The following is a 25,154-nucleotide window of genomic DNA, read 5'->3' on the forward strand; positions in this document are numbered from 1 at the left end:
GGAAAACCTCTCTCTCTCTCTCTCTGCTTTCACATGCCGTGCATAATTTTATAAACCTCTATCATGTTGCCTCTTGCTTGCCTTTTCTCTAAAGGGCCCCCTCCCTGCCATTTGTGTTCTATGCCTGTCCTCTGGCCCTGATTGTGCCACAGCCAGTATGGTATTTCTCTGCACTTCTCTCAATTTCATCAGCCCCCCGCCCCCTCCAGCTAGCAACATGTCCTGTCCGTCCGTCCCCGGAACCGAAGACTGAAGGACAGTGTAATGGGGTGGGGAGGCAGAATGCCAGAGACTAGGCAATGTTGATCATGGAGGTGGCTGTGTCAGCTTGCGATGTCCTCAGGGGTGATGGGGGGACAGAAGGCAGAGGGTGCCCCAAGGCCTGGCACATTGTCTCTGGCAGACCCAGATGGGAGTGTGCATTTGTGTGTGTGTGTTTGCCACTTTGAACAGAATAGGAAAAAAAGATAGCATTTGTAAGGATTGTGATAAAGATTGCCCCCCTGCCCCACAAGAAACATAGACATTCTCTCTCAAACAGAGCCTTCACTTGGCTTGCATTTTTCAAGGGGAAGTTGACCTGACATTGCCAACTCTCTGGACTAAAAATATGCAAGGATGCCCCCATTCCCTCTTCAAGGGAGCAGGGAGGCAAATTATCACTCTTCTGCCTTTCCTTGTGCTTTTTTTTTAAAAAAAATAAAAAATAGATGGTTGTAAAAGCACCAAACAGCACTTCACATAGCAAGCTTCCTCTGGAGCCCCTTTTAGGATTTGGTTAATTACTAAAATAATACAGGACATGTAGCTGTGATTAACAAAACAGAGAGTTTAAGGTACAGTATAGTATTCGAAACATTGCCATATAAACATGTAAATATGTGTTAAATAGGTCATTTTTGCAAAATAACCCAATAGTGACTGGGAAATGGGGAAGAGAATAGTGTGCCTGCAGTCTGGGTGGGCTGCACCTTGTGGTGGTAAGGAACAGAGTCCAGGGGGATTCTGTGAAGAAATCCTTTCCTTATAAGCTCCTAGAAGCTGCCTCTAGCCTGACAGCTTTTAGTGCCTTCAGAGGGTTAAGGAAGCTTGGAGGGTGGGGGGCCAGGCACGGCTTTGAGCTTATTGCAAGAAATTTTGTGGTGGGGAATTTAAGGGGACCGTTGTCTGTTCTGGAAAGCAGCCAGAACAGAAATACAGAGAGAGCCTTGTGACAAATTGAATATTGTTTGAACATTAGACAGGTGCCATCTCTGTTGGCTTTCTGGCACCTACCGAAGACTTTCCTCTTTCAACAAGCCTTTTAACTGGAGATCTTTCCCAATCTGCATCTGTGTGGGAATTGTTTTGAAGATGTTTTTTCGTCGTTTTATCACTTGTTGGCTGCCCTGGGCTCCTTTGGGGGAGGTATGGGATGCACGTTTAATAAATAAGTAAAACACACACACACACAACACAAGCATTTAAAATATAATTCAGTACAAAATAAACTTATATCACAATAGCAACCTAATACTGCAGGCCAGCCACTGTAAATACCCTCAGAGGTTTATGGGGGTCTTACCTTACTCCTTTCCCTTTCTCTCACCACTGAAACCCCTCCAGTCCTGAGTACGACACTCAGATCCAATCCAGGTTATTTCACATCATTTCAAGGTAGATGTTTGCCTCACTCACCACCAGGACTGGAGAGGAACCATTACCTGGACTGAGTTAAATTACAAGCCTCTCTGCATCCTGATACTTTAAGGCAGGGGTCAGCAAATCTCCTGTGTCTTGCGAGTGGCAGGGGCTGGGGGTGGGGGTGGCGGGACAATGAGCAGCACGCGAAAGGGCTCTGGAAAGGGGCTGGCACCAGCAAAGCCCAGCCCCCTTCCTCCTCTAGGCAGGGCGGGGAGAAGCCAGGAGGAGGGAGGGAGGAGGCGCCACCGGGTTGGGGGGGGGGAATGGCGCAGCCCGAATGATCAGAATCAGATCCACGTGGCAATTCCCGGACTGTCCGTGGGCCGGATCCAGAAGGCATTTGGGCCAGATTCAGCCCCAGGGCTTTAGTTTGCTGACCCATGCTTAAGGCATACCTGATACTTTTATACAATCCCTGCTGGCTCACTGACATCTTTGAGTACTCTCTATATTAGTAGTTCCCCATGACTCAGGCAGCTGGGTCCTATCCACCAGTATCGTGGGCCAATTTTGTGGAACTCCCTCCCAGCTGAGATAAGACAGTCCCCCCCCCACCCTCTGAATCTCCAGATTTTTTTTTTATTTCAACAGGCATTTTAAGCGAGCTCTTCTGATTTTACAGTTCATTTTAATGGGTTTTGTGATATATACTGCAATCCTCTTGTACACTGCTTAGAAACTGTGGTACTAAGTAGTATATAAATTATTAAGATAAGTAATGTATGCAAAGCAGGTGCTCTACCTGCTGAGCTACGGTCCCTTCCTCAGGCTTACTCAGACTGTTTGTCCATCTGAGCTCAGTAATGCCTGTCCTAACAGGGTTTCAGTTAGAAAGAAGGGCCTTCCCTGCCACCTGCTCCCTGACTTTTTGAAGATGCCAGCATTTGAACCCAGGACCTTCTCTGCTTGCAAAGCAAGTGCTTGGCTACTGAGCTATGTGGACATGATAGAAGCCCTACTCCCCCATCCCAGATGAGAGTGAGCGGCACTCTGCTCATGTTCAGAAGTACTTGAATGTTTTGCAGAGTTGTGGCACCAAAAGGAGGCTCCGTGGTTGAACCTGAGGCAGGTGATAATGGAAACAAGATCTGTCTAGTACATGCACGAGAACTTTTCGCTTGCAAACATCACCTTCGATTACACCTTGCAGACCTGGAACAAGCGGTTAAAGTGACAGGATGTGAAAGGGACCTCCTGCTTTCCTGCCCAGGGGAATTCCTGTCGAAAACAGAATTTTGATAATTGTAAATAAGCAGTTGCGTCTGGAGGTCACTGGCTTTATGCCCCCCCCTCCTATCCTGAATTGAATTTACTTTATTACAGTCACAGACAAGCATAAGCAAAACATCTAAATAAATAGCATAACAGTATCTCTAAGCGGATGGTTATTAAAATACATGGGAGCAAGAACCAAATGTAGATTAAAACATATACACAGAATGCTTGATTAAACATAGGTAATGGATGAGTAAAAACTGATAAGAGAAATTAGAAGAGATCAGTTTAAAACAGCTATATGGGGTGGGGCTTCAGAAGTGCGGATCTAGCAATATGAGCCTTCAATTTAGGACTGATCTGTAGCATAGATCATCCTTCGACGAATATCTATCATGGCAGCGCAAAATCTGGCGACTAAATATGTGACTTCTGGGCTTTCGTCCTGTAGTAATAGAGAGATGTGGTGTTGTTCTGAATGCCTAGGGAACTTCTATAAGATAGGCTGGAAAAACCTGGCTCGAATGTCTGTGTAATACTGGCAATGAAGAAGGGCATGCTCCGCTGTTTCCTGCTGCCCAGAGCCACATGGACATTTCCTCTCGTCATATGGTATCTTCCTATAACGGCCTTCCTGGACTGCTGAAGGGAGGGCCCAAGAATGGGCCAAAGTGAAAGCCCTTCGTTGTTTTGATATTTCAAGATTAGCTATGTATGGCATCCTCCCATACCATTTCCTCCCTCCCCTCTGTTACAGATAGGGGGGGGAAAGTATATTTCTTTCCTTAAATAAGGGCCCTTTAGCAGTTCAAGTCCAGGTGACCCTCTTAGCTCTCACTCCCAAGAAACACACACACACACACACACACACACACACACACACACACACACTAGCACTGGATGAGTCAGCCCCGACTTTGAGACTCATGCTTTGAGACTCATGGCTTCTCTCTGGAAGACTGTGGATGTGTCATCCCCCAAACCTAGACCCACTCAAAGTGCATGTGGAGAATTATGAATGGGATGTTGCCTCTGTGTGTTTATTTTAGCTTTCATTCTTTATGACCCGCTTTTAAGAATAATTACTCCCTGAAGCAGCTTACAAAGGGGGGGGGGGGAGGAATCGCCAGTATCACAATGATACAATGCAGATTAAAAATAAATCAAATCAAAGACCAAAACACAGCGGGTTGTTGGAAACCAAAGGAGGCGGCCATAAAAGACAGTTAAAAAAACAAAAACAAAACACTATCAGAAAATGCCTGAAGGAGGAAGCGGGAAGAGAGGGAGCTTGGCAGACTTCCCTTGGGAAGAGGCTTGGACACCTTTGCCCAGTGGCCCTTAAAATTACCTGGCATCAAGCTTTTGCGGGGGGGGGGGGGTGGAATGCCAAAAATTAACAGCTGCCTCCTTAATGCACCTGAGGGGAAGCTGCTAGAAGTGTCCACACCCTTCAAGAAAGCGGGTGGGGAAGTCTGGTAGGGAAATATCAACTCTGCCCTGTTTGCTGGATCAGTCCTGAAGACATTCCTCTGAGTCTTCTCTTCCTGGCGGCTTTTTGTTTCCATATTTTGCCTCAGGCTTGAGGGTGTGGCCTTTGGGGTGTTTTCTTCCTTCTCCTTCCTGGTTAATTTGTTTCTTCCCAAGCACTGGGAAGTTTTCGAGTGTCTTCTGTGCTTTCCCGCTCTTTCTTCTTTGTGGTTTCTCCTCCAGTTTTTCCTCCTCAGTGCCTTCTCTCTTTCCTCCGTGTGTATGTATGTATTGGGCACTGGAGGGGAAGATTAACGCCGCCCCCCCCCATGGTTCTTTGGCCAGCGTTATTTCCCCCTCTGCTTTTCCTCAGTGGGAGTGAGACAGCGTTGGCACGTCCTGCCAACAGACTGGCTGGTCAGGAGCGCCATTTTGTAGCAGTCCTGCCCTCCCACTCTGCACACATCTTGGACCTTAGGCCTAATGGTTCGGCCCTCTTTGTTGCCCCTGGTCCATCTCCGTAAACCAGTTAATCCTTCCTCAAGTGGTTTGGTTGCTTGTCTTTCTGCTGGCCTAGTTAAATGGGCTGCTAGTCAAGATGGCCTGCTTCTCTCCCCATTTTGTTGGCAGTGCTGTGGTGCGAGTGAGGGGAAGAGCATGCCTGGTGGGCCTTTGGCGAGGACACCATTTCCTCTCCTGTGCTTGTTGACCTTGCAGGAAAACAGCTGCTTTTTAAGAATTTGGCGGCCATACATTCCCCCTTGTCAGTCTGCTTGCAGTTTGGTTGCTCCCTTTCTCTCCTCATAGCAGATCTGCCTTTTTTCACCACTTGGACTTTCTCATGTTCCTAACCCCTCAGCAGAGGCCGTTATGAGGCTGTGTGTGGTCTGCTTCCCATAGTGTGGCCACTAAATGCCCATTCTCAGCTCACTTGCCAGGAGTGCCACTTGTTCTTCATTCTTTGAATTCCTGCACAGCTGTGGAATTGGGTGAGAGATCCCCAGATAGACCTTGTGGAGGTAAATTCCTAGGCTGCCAAGCAGTTTCAGTAGTCTAAGCATGTTCAGGGCCTTGCAGCTTCACCAGAGAAAAGAAAAGTTTGCTTGCTTTCACCTGGCCACAAAACAACAACAACAAAAAATGCAGCACAAGGAAGAAGGAAAACAACCCAGCAGGTAAATCCAGCCTGGCCTTTGCTGAAGAGGACCAGAAGGGCAAGTATGAAACTCTCCTTGCGACGGATGATGCCTGTTTCATCCCCAAGAGGAACGTGGTTTCTTGTGAGCGGGGCTGCTTCTGTCAAAGTACTCAGAAGCCTGGAGAAATTGTTCAGTCATCTGCTAGCGCCTTGAGTGAACAGGCTGTATACTGTGAGGCTGCTGATAAAAACTGGGAGAATTACTTTAGGAGTAGATGGGTGCTTGTAATTCTCGACCAGGGGCTTTTGGGGGGAATGACGCTAACAAGTGACTTTAACTGCAGTGCTACAGAGATGATACAAAGCCACCTGAACTGATCAAAACCCAGAACAGGGACAACTTTGGACTTAGAAGATGCAACCTCTACTGCGCAAAAACCCAGAAGCTGTTGCAGCAGCCATTTTGGAAAGGGGAAGTTCAGTCCTCCTGTCTCTGCAAGAGCAGCATGGAAGGAGAGGTCAGGGCAGCTATTTCTGAAGCAGCTAAAAAGGCCTACTCTGTCAGACTGCCTGCAGAAGACCTGGGAACATTTATGGCATCTGAAGAATTTGATCACCTGGGGGGACCCAATGCAAGGGCTATTTAAAAGAAGAAGAAAAAACAAACCCAGGGCATTTTGCTGTTGCATGTCGTGCCCTGAAGGTGCAAAAAGTGACCACAGCATTAGATAGCCAATTCAGCCAGTTTTTTTCCTTAGACTTCATGTTTTGTAAAAGACTCTGACCTTCCCCAGAGAGCAGCTATATGTGAGGCAACTGTCAATTTCAAAATGGATTCAGGAGCGGCTGTCACAGTTGTTTTGGAGGGAATCCGCAGAGGATTCCACACACTTCTACCCCATGGTCTGCATAAGGCAGAAACTGCTATATGCACCCAAAGGTGGGGTGTGAGCCCCCAACACTTTCATGGATGTTTTGTCATACCATCAAGCTCTCTGGCTAATCTCAGTTGTGGAGCAGATGGCCTGATGGGGTTATTGAAAATGGTGAGAGAAACACGGAAGAAATATTGTGGGGACATTTCACACCAGGGGATGTCTTCTGTGGGCATTGGTTTAAGGTCAAACAATCCAACGGGTAATCAGGGCCATCCCAAGATAGTTTGCTGCCTGAAGTAAGAACAATAAATGGTCTCTTCCCCCCACCATCAGGCAAGGACATTTTGGTACCTGAGGCAGAAAATCCCACAATCTTCCCCTCCAGCAATAAATATACATTAAATTACCAATTTGCTGCCCTTCCATGACACCCTAAATCATCCTGCTTGACGTTAGGGGGTCAGTCGTGTGGGCACAAGCCCAACCTATCTGACTTCAGTTGTGCATGCTTTATCCAAAAGTATGTTCTATTGAGTTCAGTGAAAATGACAGCTCCATCCTATGTAGTTTGGCAGGCTTCCCTTCTGAGTCTCAGAGGAAGGAGGCACCCATGACGGTGGTCCCGGCTCTGGTTCTCCAAACCCTACCACTCTGGCATCCTTCCTGCTTACCTACTAGCCTCAGGGCTTGGTGGGCACCTGCCCAACAAACTGCATCTGGCTCAGAGTCAGGAGCTCAGTCTGGCTCCTTCAATGGCAGACATGTAGCTTTCTGGACTCTTGCCTGGTCACTGCTAGGCTCTGGGGTCATGTCAACCGTATGGATTTCTTTAATTGCAGGGTGTGTTTTTTTTGTTTTAACTTAATGGTGGTGTGTGTGTGGCTACTAGCATCATTAGGTGGTCTGGTTTCAAGATCCACTTGACTTGGTTGTACCTGGAGGGCAGAAGTTCCCTGCATCTCCTTTTCCTCTTGGAGTTTCTTGACTTGATTAGAGGTTCTCTATCTATGCTTTCCTTGGCGCCAAGCAAAGCTCACCCCATGCCTGCTCTGCTATCCCTTTAGAAATCAAGCTTTCCCCCAGGCCTTTTGAATATCTCTCAGCATTTTTAAATGGTGGTTTTGAAAAGCCCTTGTGATTTTTCCTATTGCTGTTCTTACTGGTACTGTAGTCTTGTTTAAGTGTGTTTCTTGCTTAATAATATTGCATTATTGTTGTTGTTATTTTGTAAATTGCACTGGAATAGTTGAATAAGGATGATCTCATAATGTTGCAATGAATAATTAAGGGAAGGCCTTTTCCTCCAAAGCGATGCCCAGAGGCAAAGGGGGAACCTGGAGGGAGGCAGCCCTTTGCCTGGGGCTGCCAGCAGAGCCTGAGTGCCCACCACCCTAGCTGGGCTTGCCTGTGCACTGGGTGGGTGGGTGGTGGGGCTGCCGGGAGTTGCAGGAGGTCAGTTCAGGCCCCAGAGAGCCTGTATTGGACAGGGCTCTGCTGCACAGACCTGCCAGTAGGTGTGGGGAGACCGTCTTGTGAACTCCCCAGCCAACTTGAAGACAGTGCTTCTTGCTCTGGTGGAGCGGCTTTCTTGCTCGCAGGGCTGTTTGGAGGAAAGCAGGGAAGAAGAGGGCGGAATTGATGGCTGGGCTGAATATTTTGCTCATTCACTGCTGCAGGCACTGAGGAGAGGGAGAGAGAAACAGCAAATTTGTTCCATTTAAAATGTTCTGCTCCACACGTCCGCCTTGAGGTACAAGACTCGTGCCTGGGCCAGAGACGGTTTGCATTGCTCTGCAGAGACAAAAACATATTCTTACGGTAAAAGCATGAAGCTCAGAGCAGGAAACGTGTTTGGAGCTGCCAGGCATCCGTGTCAGGAAGAGAGAAAGAGAGAGAGGGGACATTTGGCCTGTGCTTGGATCATAGGAAGCTGTCCTGTATACCAAGAGCCAGGCCACTGGTCCATTCAGCCCAGTATTGCCCTCACTGGCTGGCAGTGGCTCTCCAGGGTTTGAGGCAGGGAGCACCTATGGATCCTTTCTTTCCCCTTTTTACAGCAGGGCTGCCTTTTATAAACACCCCCAACCCCTTAAGATCTTACCTGTGGAAATTCCCCAAATGTATGTGGATGGATGAACTGTAGTTATTCAGTGAGGGAGAGGATGCTCAGAGGCACCTTCATGATCATTATGTCACATAGTTCATGAACCTTGGCTCAGAGTAAGTCCTGAATGCTACCCTTATTCCAAACAAATGACTTGAGAATTAATTACTACTGTATATGTCAAAGGGCAATGGACCATTTATGTTCTCTCAGAAAGTTGACACCTGATCCTCCTCCCTAACCATTTGTCCTCTTCCCCTTTCTTGTGGGGCATTGAAAGGGATGTCCCAGGCAGGTAGGTAGAACACATAAACAGCAACAAATACCGCTCCCCTACCCCAATAAATAGAACACAAAAACAGAAGTAAAATATTTGATTGTCATATTCCCTTTAATGCCTAAGAGAAGAAGTACATCTTCGTATGTTGCAGAAATGATGTTAATGTTGGCAGCAGGTGGAGCTCCCTGGGGAGAACATCCTTGCCCCTCCCAAATCCTCTCTGAAGCTGCTACTTGCGTTTCAAAAGAAGCTCCCTCTGTCACCTGCAGACGCTTGTCTTGAAAAGCAAGTAGCAACCTCAGAGAGGAATTCTTTTGTCCGAGCAATGATGACAGAAAGAGAAAAAGTTAAAATCGCCCCCCATAGCTCCAAGGCTGCTCAGACTTCCCCCAATAAACCCATCTTGGAATCTATGAATATTAATTTACTGACAGGCCCAGGGTCTGCCTTCCTTGCTCATTTCCTGCTTGGTAGATGGAAGGATCTCTTTCACACTGGTGTGACACACCCACTTCCCACACAGCAATCTGAATTATTAGGATGTAAGAGGCTACAAACCAGGCTACTCAATAAGGACTTATCCTCACTTCATCTTGTCCCACTAATTCTGCTTCCCTCCTTAAAAAAACAAACCATTCTTTGGCGAGTAATCGGACAAGTCAGGTTTTCCCCAGATTACCATTTTGTTTTGCTGAAGAGCAGGTTTCCCTTGGAAAGGAGCAGGGCAAGGGGAAAACTGCTCTGACCTATGCTTTCTAGGCATGGCACAAGTGGGATGACCCCCAAGTCAATACAAATAATGCCACATCAGGTTCTGAGCTAAAATTAAGATCTTGGCAAAGTTTCATTTCGTAGCAAGAGACCCCAGGGCTAAAGCCTGCATGCATCACCCTCATTGTGGAACTGTGGAGACAGATTGTATTCTGCATATGTTCAGAGGCACTGTCTTTTTCTATGGTGTTTACTTCCAAGTAGACCTCACCTTGGCCTTCTCCGTGCCTTCCAGATTTCTTCTGCAATCTTCTCTTTCCTTAATGTCCAACTTACCTGTACAAACAACACCCATAGCAAATACTTTCAGAGGGCACAAATCCTGCATAGTATAGGATCAGAGAGGTTAGCCTCACAAATCCAGGTGCTTTGCAATGGAGCGGAGCTTGTGTGGGAGGTGCAATCCCCCAATAGTGTCTCATACCAAATGTACACGAACTGTGAAAAAGACTCTATGAATTGAAAGAGGAGACACTATATGTACCCTTCCTTGCTTGTTTGTGTCACACAAAAACTTCAGTCTTCATAAGTAAGTAAAGTAGGTAAACAAACAAACAAACAAACAAACATGCATGCCTCCAGCCCCTCATTGTGGGAGATCTCAGGTTGTTCCTCTTAAACCAGTCATCAGGCCATTCATTTTTACACACCCAGCTCCGCTGCCTCTGCTGTCTTCCTCCCCAGCCCATCTTGTTTTTTTCCTCCTGTCTGTTGCTTCCCTCCTTCTCCTCCTCCTCCTGCAGCCCGTCCTGGGGTTTGTGTGTCTGTGTCTTTTGAATTGAGCCAGGAAGGTCAGCATTTGGGGCGCGGATGGGATTTAGAGGGATGGCGGCAACCCAAGGTCACTGAGCTGGGGAAGAGAAAAGTGCTTACGGTAGCGAGTTGGGAGCCAGCCGGAGTAAGGGCTGCCGCCTCGGGTTAGCAGCAAATTAATAGCATCCCCAACTCCAGCCGGGCTGGAACGGACCTGGCGACAGTTTATCTCACGCCAGGACAGCCCCCCTGCCCCAGCAGTTTTGAAGCTCCTCTATTGGGCAGGAGAGAAGGGAAGGGAAGGGCAGGGATCTGTTTCCTCTTCTGATACACCAAAGGGACTGGCAGGACCCCTTTGTTCAGGGGCCTTTTTTATTGGAAGGGGCTTCTGAAAGGCCACCCCACCACAAAGAACTCAAGGCAGTTGTGGGATAGAGACAAAGGGGCATTTAACAGGGTGTCGGAGCCCTACTTTAAAGAGGAGAGTGCCTCTGGGAATATACCAAGATCCTCCCTCTCTCCACAAAAGAGCCATGACCAAAGATATTGCATCTGGGAATGAGGAGCATCCTGGTCTGTAGGATCAAAGGCAGAGTGGCTATTTAGACCATGTAAGCATAACAGCTTCTCTTGACCACCCCTGCTTCTTCAACACAGGCCACATAGTAGATCTTACAGATATAATGCTAAGTCCCTGCATATTTTTTTCTGTTTCCCAAGTTATATGTGCAGCCCAGTTCAAAACTTCCTCCCCCTATGCATAGACTCTACAAAGGTTAAGGAGAAGGGCTGTAGCTCAGTAGGTAGAGCATTTGCTTTGCATGCTGAAGGTCCCAGGTTCAATCCCTGCTGGCATCTCCAGGTAGGACTGGGAGTTGTTCCCTACTTGAAACCCTGGAGAGTTGCTGCCAGTCAGTGTAGACAGTGCTGAGCTAGATGGACCAATGATCCAACTCAGTATAAGATTGCTTCCTATACAGTCGTACCTCGTGTTGCGTTAGGTTCATGTTGCGTCTTTTCGGCTTGCGAATGCGGCAAACCCGGAAGTGTATATTTACGGGTTTTGCCATGCATGCACGCGCAGAAGAGTTCTGCGCACTTTGTGCATGCACAGAAGCATTCTGCGCACTCCACACATGCGCAGAAGCGCCTCTCTAGTTGCGGACTTTTCAGGATGCGAACGGCACCCCGGAACAGATCATGTCCGCAACTAGAGGTACCACTGTATTTCTATTTTATGCATCATACATAAAGCTAAATTCATTTTGACTTTCTTACAGGGATTAAACGGGTCAAGTAGGGGCAAATTATGTGATACGGAGTTCATTGCTAAATTTTGCTGTTCTGCAGTTTGTCATGCAATACTGAGAACAGCACTCATTTTCTGAGTATGTATTTAGCATACTTAGTAGAACAGCCTTCATTCATCAACCTGTTGCCCTCAAGATATCTTAGGCTACAACTCCAGCCAGCACTGATGGGAACTGTAGTGCAAAACATATGGAGAGCATCAGGTTGGTGAAGGCTGTGCTAGAATCTGCAGCAGTTCTGACCCAGGTTTTATTTGCAGCTCAAGCGATACTTCCCTCTCCCTCTCTCAAAGCTCCGCACAAGCCAGACGTGCTCTGGCAGCCTTGAAAGGGTCTGGCAGCCCTCCGCTTGAGTACTTCTTTCATACTAAAGTTGTTGTGATAAAACCATCCTCTGCAGCGACCACTTCTCTGCATTTTCCCAAGTCCCTGCAGAATTTTACAGGTAGCAGTTAACAATCTGCAAAACTTTGTTGTATTTTACTGTTGCTGCAATAACACTAATGTAGAAGCATGATTATGGGTAGTAATAGATAAATGTTGCCGTGTTAAAGGTATTAAGAAAAGAAAGACATTTAAAAGAAAAGAATGTGCTAACTCAGGAAGTTCAAGGCTGCTTTCTGTTCGTGTGCTTTGGTCTGTGGATGTGCAGAAGCCCACAAACTGTGGCAGACCTTGGTAGCCAACTTTTCTTTTCTATTAGTCAGCTATAGGTGATGTTTTAAGAATTCCAGGGAATACGTTCCACTTGATTTTTATGGTGCTGCTGAATGCCTGTCCAAGCCCTTTGGCTAAGCATTATAAACTTGATTCGATTTGGAAACTAATCTGTGAAATCCAACACCACCATGATTCTGCTGCAAGAGTATTATTTGAATTTTAAAAACAGATTTCTGTTTCACCAGACTGAAAAACAGCAGTAATGATGCAGATGAAGTTTGTGTATCAATAAATCAGGTTTTATCTAGTTAAAAAAACACATTGGTTGTTGTTTTTTTAAAGTTTTAATCGGTGATTCATCTCATGGCTGTTGTCCATTTCCTCCCTTAACATTTTTAAGGCTGATCTCTTAAACAATTTTCTAGTTTTCTTACATTTTCCTGCATTGCAGGGGATTGGGCTAGATGACCCTTGGAATCCCTTTAAATTCTATGATTCTATGATTCTGTTATTCTAGTTCAGTATTCAAAATGTGGGGAAAGCTGATGGGGGGCTGTCCTCTATTTTACCTCCTTGTCCAAAAATGTTTCTTACAAAATTGAAGAAGATATTACAGAGTCCCCCCACACACCTGAGAATTCCTGTGTCAACTTCCCAAGGCAGTGCTTTTGTGGCATAGATGTGAACCACACTGGCTTGAAACTTCGCTGTGGGGGAGGGGGATATGAATGTGCCCCCAAAGTGCATGTCAACCCAGGCTTTGTGACTCCTCAGTCACCATAGAATCATAGAATTGTAGAGTTGGAAGGGGTCCTGAGGGTTATCTAGTCCAACCCCCTGCAATGCAGGACTGCTTTGCCCCACCTGGGGCTCAAACCCTCGATCCTGAGATTAAGAGTCTCATCCTCTACCGACTGAGCTATCTGGCTTCTCTTAGAGTAACACAAAATGGTAGATACTAGTTACATGGGTGTATTTCCTTATTTGGAGTATTAATCCCCCACTTTGAAATATTGCTACTGAGATCCATGTACTCGGTAAAGGTGGCAAAGCAGTGCCTTGGACCCCACATTGGTGTTTGTACACTCATATATGTACCCGTTCTCTCTCTCATTCTCTTTTTTTTCTTTCTTTCTCTTCATGTCCAACCCACCAAGGGCTCAGCTGTCCTTCCTTGTTTCAGGCACAGCCCTCAAGTGCTGCAGGCTCGCAGCTTGGGCCATTTTTAATGCAGTAACAATTTGAGGGATAAGATAAAAAAAGAGAAACCTTGACACACACCCATCTCCTGTCTCTGTCTCCACCCCCCCCACCCCTCCATTTTCTCTTTCCCTTCTTCCTTCTTAAATAAACCCGCCTGGGCTTCAGGAGCAAATGACTTTCAGTGACACAATGATTGTGGGGCTGAAGGGAGCGGGAAAGACAGCAGAAATTGTTTCCCAGGCGCCAAAGGATGGCAAGTTAATTGGCAGGTGTCATGGGGAGAAGAGGGACATTTACTCTGTGCATATGGGGTGGGGGTGAGAAAGCATGAAGTGGGGGGTGTTACTAATTTCAGTTGGAAGGCAGTGAAATCGCAGCTTTCTCATGCGCACACCCCAGTCAGAACTGAGTAAGTGTTTTTTTCGGGGGGGGGGGAGAGAAGAGGCATCCGGAGCGCAAGCCTTAGCTGTGGGCACAGCTGGCTTCAGGAAGGGTGGGGCAGGGGCTGCTTGACTCTCCAAAGATGCAAAGAAGGGTTTATTTTGAGCATGGGAGCGGGGAGCTCTGTAAAACTCTGGTAACTCAGTTATACCTGCTACTGTCATCCTCATCCGAATTTTATTCTGGTTGCTGTTGGATGCCCTGTGGCTAAAGTGGGAACACTTGAAGGCACCCCCTATCCACCCAGATTAAAGATAATGAGCCCTTAGAGTGAGGGAAGGCTAGAAAGGCCCCCTCACTAAATCTTGTTCCCCACTACAATGGCACAGATTGCATTTCTGTTTAAATTTACCGCAATTATTTCTACATTTGCATCTATGCCTATAGATTAGCATATCCAAATATGTGTCATACTTTATGGTGGTGGGTATGTAAGTAGCTACCCTAAATCAAAATATTTGGTCAGGAGCAGGGAGAGAGCCCTTGGTAAAAATCCAGACGAACATACCAAGAAGAAAATTGTTGCGTTGTTTTTGTTTTTGAAGTTGTGGGTGCTGCAGGGGGAAGAGGGAAGTTATTCCAATGCCCTTGCTGTGGTCTCAGTACAAAAGGTGGTGGTGGGGCTCTCCTACGACTGTTATTTTATTTAAAACACACACACACACACACACACACACACACACACACACACACACACGATGTAATGGTGTACAGTAATGGCAAATAGGAGTAGGACCAGAGCTTAAGTCCTCACTCATCCATGAAGCTCATTGGGTGACCTTGGGCCAGTCACTCATTCCCTCAGCCCAGCCTACCTCTCAGGGTTGTTCTGCGAATAAAATGGAGGCAAGGAAAGAACCATGTATATGCCACTTTCAGCTCATTGGAGGAAAGATGGGATGTAAATGCACCAGGAGTAACTTGCATGATCCTAAAAGCGTTTGGGTTTGCTGCTAACCATCAGCTTTTCCAACTGAATTTTAAGAATAAATCACGCTCAGGCTTGAAGTATGCAGGAAAAGCCACAGCATCTGCCGGGTTTTTTAATCTGCAAGCATCGTCTGCACAGGCCTCCCGCTGTCCATCAGTCTCCTAATGCCAGTGGCCCAGCGGTTTCACTGTTGCATTCTGTGCAGTGCACTGAAAGGGCTGCATGTGCAAGGAGAGGAGCTGTTGCTATAGCAGGAAGCCCTGAGGGTGAGCTGCGGGAGGCTGTTCTCGCATCCATCGTGTGCACAGTGCCACTCACTCTCTGCCCCTGGCACCCTCTCTCTCGGTCTCTCCTCCTCCTCCCCTGCAGGGAAAGAAGAGTTTGTGGCGACGTTCAAGGGGAACGAGTTCTTCTGCTACGACCTGTCCCACAACCCCATCCAGAGCAGCACCGACGAGATCACCCTCTCCTTCCGCACCCTGCAGCGCAACGGCCTGATGCTCCACACTGGCAAGTCGGCGGACTACGTCAACCTGTCGCTCAAGAGCGGCGCTGTCTGGCTGGTCATCAACCTGGGCTCGGGGGCGTTTGAGGCACTGGTGGAGCCCGTCAATGGCAAGTTCAACGACAACAATTGGCACGACATCCGCGTAACCAGGAACCTGCGCCAGGTGAGCTGCTGCTACCTGCATGGCTTCATGCTGAGGGAGGTGGGCAGGTGTGTGCATGGGATAGAGGCCCTGGGCTCTAAGTTGCAGCACACTCTCTGGGGTGAGAACAGCACTTTGGGTTGTTCTAGCCAAGACACCATAAGCCAGACACCAGCAAGAGGACGGGTCTGGAGTCTAATCCCTCCTTTCCGCAAGAGATTGAGTTATCCCTTCTTTTGGGGAGGGAGTGGGAATTGTGCAGAGGAGGGGCTCACAAGGGTGGTTCACAGATTAATAATAATAAAGACAACTCCCATCAGGTGTACAATTTAAAAGATAAGACATGGAAGGAAAGGGGTCTGGAAGGGTGGGGAGCAAATTCAGGCACTGTTTCTTAGTTTACAGAGCTTCTCTGGCTGCTCTCTGGGGCCAGCTTGGCCTCCTCCTTGCCATGGTGGTCTTCCTGGGAGGTGGGGAGAGCAGCCCCTTGGCTGATGGCAGAGGGTAGTGTCCTTCAGCTCTGCAGGGTCATGGCTTAGGATAAGCAGAGTGGAGCCAGGAGGGCTGGGCTGAGCTGGGCCCAGAACTGCTTCTCCCTTCCTCTAAAGGACCAAATGGACCAGATAGCCCCCTCACCCAGTTCTGTATGAGTCTGAGCACACTGTTTTGGTTCAAAAGCCATTCCTGTTCCTCTTCACGTGCCAAAGCTGGAGTCTGGTGCCAAAAGCAGGGTGTGTGGGCTTTGCTCAGCTAAGGGTATGCCATTCTTCTTCTGCAGCCCAACAGAGCCCTCCCCCTCACCTCCTTTTCCAGGCCAAGCCAGTGGCACCCAACCTGCTCTTCCACCCTCTGTGCTTCCCTTGGCTGCCCAGTACCAGGGACATCTCTCATTTTTAGGAGGTTGTCCTTCCCAAAACCACTCCTCTTCTTCTATCTTGCCCCTCTCTGCACAGCTGTTCCCCCTTCTGGCCACCTTCCTTTGCAGCAAGGAACTTCTGGTGGGTGAAGGGGAAAACTTGGTGACTTCCCTCCATTGCTACGGCTACAACCTTCACTCAGTCTGGCAACTCCCAACTCACTACCTTTTTCACCTCTGGAGCAGTGTGGTGCCTGCTGCTGTGGCATAGTTGACCCCAAAGGGATATGAGGAAAGCCTTGCCCCCTTGCCCTGTGCCTCTGTTATGAGCTGTCTTGAGTGGATCCAAACCACACCTCCCATTCAGCTCTCTGCTGCCAGCAATGGGTTCCTTTGCATGGAGCCATAGCCTGGTATGTGACAACATGTTCTTGATTTAAAACACTCTAATGCATGGAGGGGGAACCAGTTTCAGGCCAAGGACTGCACCATGCCCACCACTGGCATGTGGCCCCCAGAAGCAAAAAAGGGTAGAGCAACAGATGGTGACCTTTACCTTTGTACATTAGGCCATGTTCCAGCCATGAAAAAGTCAGAGCCCCCCTTTATTCCCTCCTTTCTTCCACCCAGTCAAGCAAGAGGCAGTATCAAAGGAAATATTTCAACCAGGCAAAAGCACTCAGAGAAGGTGAATTAGGGCAATGAGGGGTGTGGCCTGGAGAGAATCTTGAGGTCCAGATTATGAGGCTTGGAGGGCCACATTTGACCCTTGGGCCTGAAGATCCCCAGCCCTGTTAGAACAAGTTGGTGGCTGTGCAGTACCTTAAGGGGAGAACAAGTCAGTGTAGTTGAGCCATCTTTGGTTGCGCTGCAGAGCTGATTTATGAAAGGGCAAAAATGAATCTGCTTCTCCCCCCGCCCCCTCCTCTGCTTGGTGTCTGGACCACAGGATGGTGTTCCCATTCCCCATCTTGGCATTGTTCTATTTACAGGGTGTTGCTTTGCTGGCTGGATTTTTGGTGTTTCCCATGACTGGACAGTATGTTGAATATGGAGGGTTCTGTTTGGGCTGGAAGACTGGTGCGGGAAGGAGAAAGCGGAGTCTTGTTCTGTGAATCCTAAGGGGCAACAAGTTATAAGGGGTCCTGTCCCCGCCTCTTGTTCTCCACCCTTTAGCCTGGAGAAGGGTGGGAAGAGGCGGGGACAAGCTAGCAGCTAAAAAGAAATGTTGGGATTTGGATGAATGTGGAGAAACGGTGAAGGGGACACGGTGTGTCTGGATGTGAGTACAAGCGGACTTCTTGATTTCTGAAACTGGGGGGGGGGGAGTGAATGCAATACTCATGCAAATGTCCAAGTTGCAAACACACACAAAAACACCCACCTCATTTCAACATGTATTATGGCCACTCAGTGGTGAGTGAAGGACACCCTGTAGTGGGCTCAGAAACACTCTCAATCATTTCACATGTTCCAGAGTGGTGGTGCTGGAAAACAGAGTGAACTCCAGCTCAAGCCAGGCTGTGGAAATCAAGATGTGGGAGAGACTGGATGGTGGTGGCAGTGGAGACCTAATGGGGTGGGAGGGGGGGGGGGCTTTTCTTTGGTGGAGCTGTTAAAGCAACCTGAAAGCCGGGGGTGTCCTGTCTGAGCAGGGGGGAGAAGAAGAGTGCTTCTGAACAGGGGTAGGGGCCTTTCCACTGCTCTGTAGGCTGCCTGCGAGGGCATGCCTGCTTCCCAGCTGGTCGGGAAAGAACTGACGAAGGTTGTCCATGGGGTTCCTGGCTTTGGAGCAATAAGCCAATGCACAGGGGCTACAGGAGGGCTTTGAATCTGCCCCCTTTGCTGTCTTTGGATTCACAGAACAGGGACCCCTCCCTCATTCTTTGACAGCTCCTGCTCTCTCTGTCTTTCTCTCTATCTGTCTGCTAATCCTCTTGATGGATTTCTTGTCTCCTTTTTTTTGCAAAGAAAGCATCGACTCAGCCTTGGTTTATGCCTGGGGAAGGGCATTCTGTCTCCCCCATGGCATCTCTGGCTGCTCTCTTTCCTAAGAAGCACTTGGACCCTTAGGCCCCCCAGACGCCCCCATCACCACCACACCACAGACACAAAGGCCATCATGAGTGGGTCACATCCAGCTGGGCCCACCGCCCTCTTCTTCCCCTCCTGCCCCTTCTCCCCTCTCCAAACTGGCCGCCTAGGAACTACTAATACTGCTAACATGGGCCGTGCTGTGTTCCTCCATCCTTCCACTCCCCCTCACCCTCACCCTCCCACCCCCCAAACCACCTTGTTAGAGATTGCCTTGGCAACTTTCGTTGTTGTGTGTTACTAACACGCTTCTGGGGTGGCGGGACAGAGCGGGGTGGGGGGAGATTCGACTTCTCAGCCGGAGAAACCAGAACTAACCTTTGTGCCATCCACGGAATGTCAGTTGTTTCTTTTCCTTTTCCAGTCTTTCATTTTGTTCTGTTTTTTCCTTACTAACCAAGGCCTAGGAAGTTCTGGGGGTTTGGGGGTGAGTGTGGGGTGGTGAGGCTGGTGCTCTCGAGCGGCGGGGAAGGGTTGTGTGGTTTAGTGTCTTTTATTTTGTTGGTCACAGGAACTGGGGGGATTTATTTCTCTTTCTTTATTAAAAAAAAAATCTCCCTTGAAGTTTCATGGTTGGTCATTTTTTTCCCTGTTTATCCCCCTCCCCCTCTCGTTGTTTTGGTTTTTCGTTTTTTCGTTGTTGTTTTTTTTTAATGCATACAGCACGCAGGAATTGGACACGCTATGGTAAACAAACTGCATTACCTGGTAGATATCAGTCTAATTGTCTAATCATTTGGTTTGCCGTGGGTTTTACCTCTCTCCCTCCCTTCCTTATTTTTTTAATTCATTAATTGGGTTTTGAAAATTATTGTTGTTTTGGAAAAAAATTAAAACACACTAGAACATGCACACACAGAGAGAGTTTAATTTTAGAAATTATTTCCCCCAAAGAAGGTGACTTGCATTGGTATGAATTTAACAAGCAACCAAAGAGCCACTGGCTGACTTGGAGTCTGGAAGTCGCTTCAGGCCCAAAGGTTGGCACATAATGCTAGGTGGCCAAAAGAAGCTTCAAATTGCCTGTAATCAAAATTATTTATTTATCCCATTTTCTAATACATGCTGCCTTTCCTCCATGCAGGTTAAGGCACTGTACATGGCCCTCCAACCCACATTTTATCCTCACAAGATGCCTGTGAAGTAGGTTAGGCTGATAGATAATCTTGCTTCATGGCAAGATTTTTATTTTTTAAGGGATTTGAACTTGGGTTTCATTGGTTCTTGTTCAACACTCTTAACATATCCAAACTGAATTGTCAGAAAGCCTTGTTTGAGAGAAGCCCTGCCCTGTCTCAGAGTGCAATCCCCTGCCTTGCAAATATGCCTGTAAAAGTTACTAGCCTCCCTTTCTGTTAACTAGCCAGCCGGGGACTGGCAGGGGAAGGTGTCAGGCATTTCCCAGCCTGCTTGCTCTCTGTTCTGGGCACGAAGGAGCGGGATAAGAAGATGCTCCTCTGCTCCTCCCCTCCACCTGCTCTGCCAGCCAGAGAGCCCTTTGCCACTCACAGAGTTACAAACAGTTCCTGCTTGCCTGTCGCCACCACTGCCAGACAGGGTAGTGCAAGATAGGCATAAAAGAAAAAGTCTAGAGTGGGGTGGGGGGTGTACAAAGCCACTGGCTAGCAAGAGAAGGAAAGTTCCACTTCCCCACTGGGCAAAAAATCTCAGAGCCTCCAAAAAGGCGGGGAAAACATCCCCAGTCAATGATGTCGGCTTGCCATCTCGGGTATAAGTACAGGCCTCGAGCAGCGCTCTTCCCCAACCTGCGGGGGGTGGGATCCAGATGTTACTAGGCTCCAGCTTCCATGCCAGCTCCTGGGGCTGCTGTGAGTTGCAGCCCAACAAAACAGCAAGTGGAGGCCACCAGGTCCACCCCCCAGAGTGGCGTCTTCATGGAGGGCTAGATGTCTCTCTCCAGCCTTCCTCCTCTGTAAGTACTTTGAGCATTCCTCCCACCCCTCAAATTTGCAGATGTGCAGGAAACTTGCTCTCTTAACACCCCCCCTCTGCCATTACCAACTCAAAACAAATGAACAAAAAAAAAATTTGTGAGCACTTTAAAAACATTTTATTTTATGACTTTACTTTTTACCCTTCCCCTCCCTATCCCCACCCCCCCAAAAAAAATCCATGGAAAACACCATCCCATGAAGCAACTTCTGTGCGCTGTTACACCTGTGCTGTGACCCCAGCTGCCCCCCAGGGAAGGACAGCAATGGGCAGCCAGCAGGGTGGAGGTGGGAGTATTGGAGGGGAGGGACACTTTGATATGGGGTGGAGGAACAGGAAGGTGAGCTTATAGGGAAATACAAAAGGAGTTTCCCTTGTGCTGTGGCATGGCACGGGGGCAGAGGTTGGAGGGCTGAAGTTCCCCTCCTGAGTTAGGAGAACCCTGCCCGTGGGTAATTGGACTACAATTGCTTCCCCCTTTGAGTACCCTCCCTTTGGGTGGCTTGAAAGGGTCTGCCCTGTGATGGGCTTGGGCCTGTCAAGGTAGTGCTTGACCACACTGGCTGCCCTGGATCTTGTTCCCCTCCCCTGGGGTCCTGCTGCCGGCCCTCCATACTGCATGGCATGCTAGGATTGCTTTGGGCATGTAGCTTCTGTGTCCAGTTTTTATTTTCAGAGCATTTCTCTGGGGCTGAAACTAACACTCTGTGTCGCACACTGTCCACCCACCCCTTTCCTTTACCCTTCCTCCTCCTCCTCCACCTCCTCCTGCCCTTCTCCCACACTCTACCAGTCCCACCCCTCTTTCTGCCCTGCATGGCGTGCCAACTTCACAACTTGGCCATTTCAAACAGGAGCACTGTAAGGTTACAATGGGGTTGCTGGGGGAGAAGCTGTGCTGAATGCAGGCGCATAGGTGTGGACATGTGTGTGCATGGTGAGAGGGACTATGAGCAGGCAGGCATCTGAGACAGTCTCTTCCTGCTTAGGGTTTAGGGTGTGTGAGTCTTGTGTGCATCAACCCCACAGTCTAGGCATTAACTGTCCCCCTGCCCCACCCAGTTTGTCTTGAATCCTGGATGCAGGCTTAAGAACATCAGAGCAACTTATTATGCTGCTGGATCAGACCAAAGGCCTTACTAGTCCAGCATCCTGCTTCAGTGGCAGCCAGGTGCCTCTGGGGGTGTCCACAAGCAGGGCTTGAAGTTCATAACCCGCTCCTGCTGTTGCTTCCCAGCTACTGGCACTGAGGTGTAGACTGTCTTTAAATGTGGAAGTTCTCTCACCTCACACATTCCCGCCTCCCCTTTGAAAAATATTTTTCCTGGCACAAAAGCATTTTGAAGTTGGAGATGGAGAAAAGGCCGCACAATTTATCCTGTGCGGAATCCTATGAGCACGAGGCCCCTCCAGATGTTGCTAGACTACATTTCCCATCATTCCTGAGCACTGGCCATGCTGGCTGCAGAGGCTGATGGGAATTTTAGTCCACCAGTATCCCACTCTGTAGAGCTGTGGCTGTGTAAAAGGTGCTTCTGAAGAAGGGTTGTATCCAGTGATCGTTCTACCCAGAGTAGACCCATTGAAAACAATGGCCAGTGACTGAGATCCATTAATTCCAGCGAGTCTGCTCTCTGTATAATTTACAGATGGATATAACTTCAGGCCTGTTCAGCTGGGAAGATGCGCACACCAAATGCTGGACCAGCCGGGCACTTGTTATTGCGCTCTCGTTTGCGTTTGGTATTTCACACATCAGAAGGTCTTAGGAGTGCAATTCCTGTGAACGTGGCCCTGAGGATGTTTCTCTCTGTGTTTTTGTGTACCCAAGCACTACAAATTGTATACCACTGTCACATTTTTTGGAGTAGTCCAGCTCATTGATGACTAAAAGAGCTTGTGGGTCTGTGAAGGGATCTTCGATCCCTTAGTCCATCTGTCCAAGCACTCCTACAGAAATGCAGCATCTAAGGATGTTTGAAGCGAAGCTGGTTAAAGCCATTTGAAAATCATCTGTGTTTGTAGTAAGGACATGTGTATGTCCTATGTGAGAATTGCAGGCTCTTCTTTGGGTCCTGCTGATGGGAGAGAATGATAGTGTGTAGGTTGAATATTTTGTTCAGGGTGGCTCAGTAGGGCTGAGGGGAATAAGCCTTAGTGCAGGCGTGGATGGATCTTGTGGCCCTCCACATGTTCCTGGACTACAACTCCCATCATCCCAGGCCATGCTGTCCGAGGCTGATGGGAATTGGAATCCAGCAATACTTGGAAGTTGCATGCTCCTGCAAGGTGTGAAGGTCTCAATGCAATTAACATGCATGTTTTAAAAATGTGAATAGCAGCTGGCTGGTGGTAGTGTTGGGATGGGGGAAGTTTCCCTCCTGCTTTGGACCGGTGAAAAATCAACACTGCCACCATCAGTACCATGAAGTTGCTGTTTGTGTCAGGAGGAACATGTGCCTATGGAGGCTTTCATCGCAGTACAAATTTCAGCTTTAGGAGAGGGGGAGATTATGCCAAAATGCCCGCTAGGCACTTGGCACAACAATCTGGGTCATGTATTAGTTCAAGTGCTAATCAGGCCCTAATCAGCTAGCCTAGCTCTGGGTTAGAGAGAATTTGGGGCATATGAGAAATGTAGCTCCCATGGTTCCTGTCATCCTGGTGCATCTAGAGACACTGGGAAGCATGGGAACTACTTTAGGTGCCATTGCATGCTCAGGGCTACATCTGGGACCTAAATCCTGAGGCTGCCACGATGGAGCTCTGGAACCCCTCCTGGCTGACAACATCCCTTACCTTCCTGCAGTGAACATCTTGGTTTGCTGGGAGGCACAAATTAGATGAGTGGCAAGACAAGAGGTTTTCCCTCACCTGCTGGTTTGGTTCTTTGGTGCCAAACTGAAAAAATGAGAAGTGGTGCCTGAAGACCCAAGAGGTGGTTGCTCTTCCTGCTGTTTCTCTGATGTGCCCTTCCTATGACTGATCTGTGCCGCCAAAGCTGGCGCTGGGAACACACACACAAACACAGTTCTCCCATCCTGCCTCACATGAGGCAGGCACAGTTGCCCCGTGGGAAATAGAACATGGTTGCCTCAGAGTCTGGGAGAATCCCTCGTCTGTCCTCTTTCTGTCCATGGGACTTTGGTGGAAAGAAAGGTTGCCTCTGGCTTTATAAATCTGCATGGATTTCTTCCAGAAGCAAGCTTGCGGAGTCAGACCAGGTGGGCATGAGAAACTGGAGGAGTTGTCTCTGCGCAGAGATGTATTTCCTCTGTGTGGGTGACTATGTGCATTCTTTCAGCAATCCCTTGCTTTGCACATTCCCAGTTTCAGCTGATTCACCTTGCACAAGATTTTTTACACACCCTAGTCCCAACCATCCCCATCACTAGCCTCCTCTAGGGTCGCCATCTAAGAACGTTGCCTAGTAGTCATGATGGCTGTATATCACCTCCAGTAGGAGAGCTAGCACCTCCCTAACTTCCTTTTGCTGGGGAAGGAAGAGCATGAGAAGCCTGCGGTGCTCATGTTGTCACTGTGGGCGCCTCCCCATGAGGGCATCTGCTTGGGCGCTGTGGGAAAAAGGATGGTGGACTAGAGAAACTCCCTTTGGCCTGATCCTGCTGCTTCAGGATCCTTCTTATGGTCTCATGTTCTCAACTCCCAGTTCCAAACATTGGTAACATATCATAGAATTGGAGGCCATCAAGTCCAGCACTCCCTGCTTGTTGTGGGGAGCCCAGAGCTGGAGCATCCCCTGGCCAGTTTCTGCTTAGAGACCCCTATAATTTCCCCCCACCGTCACTCTCTTTCCAAGGACTCTGCTGGTGAGAAGCTCCCCACTGACATTCCCAGGACCCTGCCCCAAGGCTGATGCAGAGGAGTTGCCTGCCTTCAGCTCTGAACATGATTCAAATTTTTGCCTGGCAGCTTTAGTGGCTCTCAAGCAGCAGTAGGTCTGCCCTGGTTCTTTTTAAACTGGAGAAGCTAGCTGGGATTGGACCTGGCAACTTCCGCATGCAAGGCAGGTGCTCTTTCATTGTACTAGCCCCCCCACCCCTTGTTTCAGCAAAGGCCAGTGTGGGGCTGCAGGAGGGTCTGAGTGATAAAGAGACAAAGGCCTGTGTGTGTGTAAAGTCCCATTTTGAATGCAATCCATTGATGCACCCTGTGAGAGTAGGAATGCATACGAAGTCTCTTGCCCTCGTGGGCAGCAGTAAGCAGAGATAGAACTGGGGGGCAACCCCCCCCATTTCCTGGGACTACTTTAAAGTGGCCTTTTGTATCCTGGGGGAAGGTGGGAGCCAACAAGAAGAATCTGAGGAGGCCAGGAAGCTCCTGTGAATATTTTTGTATTGTTTGTTTATTCTACCATTTTAAATTGTGAACTGCCTTGGCAGGAAGGTGGCATAGAAATGGAACAATTAATAAAGAGGCAAACCAATCAAATCAAAAATCTTCTCTGTGAAGAAGGCAGGAAGTCACACACTGCCCATTGAGAATTCTCTTCCATTTAGCACCTACCCTGGGCACAGTTGTGAGTATGGCAGGAGTGTGTGTGTGTGTGTGTGTGTGTATGTGGAAGATCCAGTTATCTGGAACATGTGAGTCATCTGGGACAGAGATTGGTCCTGTGAGGGGGGTGGGGGGTAAGCATCATGCCACTTTTTTCTCTGTGTGGCTGGATCATCCATTCCTGGTGTCAGCCTGCTGCCTTTCTGAAGCCTCCCTGCCTTGGGAAGCCACACAGGGCAGGGCCTT

General features: G+C 48.4%; 1 protein-coding gene across 31 annotated transcripts in view; it reads left to right on the plus strand.

Moving 5' to 3' along the window:
- The window catches only part of NRXN2 (neurexin 2), a 341,743-nt gene that overhangs the window by 133,917 nt on the left and 182,672 nt on the right, over window positions 1-25,154 (plus strand). For 17 of the 31 annotated variants that reach the window (XM_053369667.1, XM_053369668.1, XM_053369673.1 and 14 more), the window contains 2 exons: window positions 15,207-15,508; window positions 19,101-19,145. In XM_053369667.1, coding sequence (XP_053225642.1) covers window positions 15,207-15,508; window positions 19,101-19,145 — 347 coding nt within the window. Of the gene's footprint in view, window positions 1-6,183; window positions 6,553-11,894; window positions 12,048-15,206; window positions 15,509-19,100; window positions 19,146-25,154 lie in introns of those variants that run through there. The other 14 variants (XM_053369669.1, XM_053369670.1, XM_053369674.1 and 11 more) reach the window with 4 other exon arrangements.

The sequence above is a fragment of the Podarcis raffonei genome, chromosome 16 (assembly GCF_027172205.1).
Source record: "Podarcis raffonei isolate rPodRaf1 chromosome 16, rPodRaf1.pri, whole genome shotgun sequence".
NCBI lineage: Eukaryota > Metazoa > Chordata > Lepidosauria > Squamata > Lacertidae > Podarcis > Podarcis raffonei.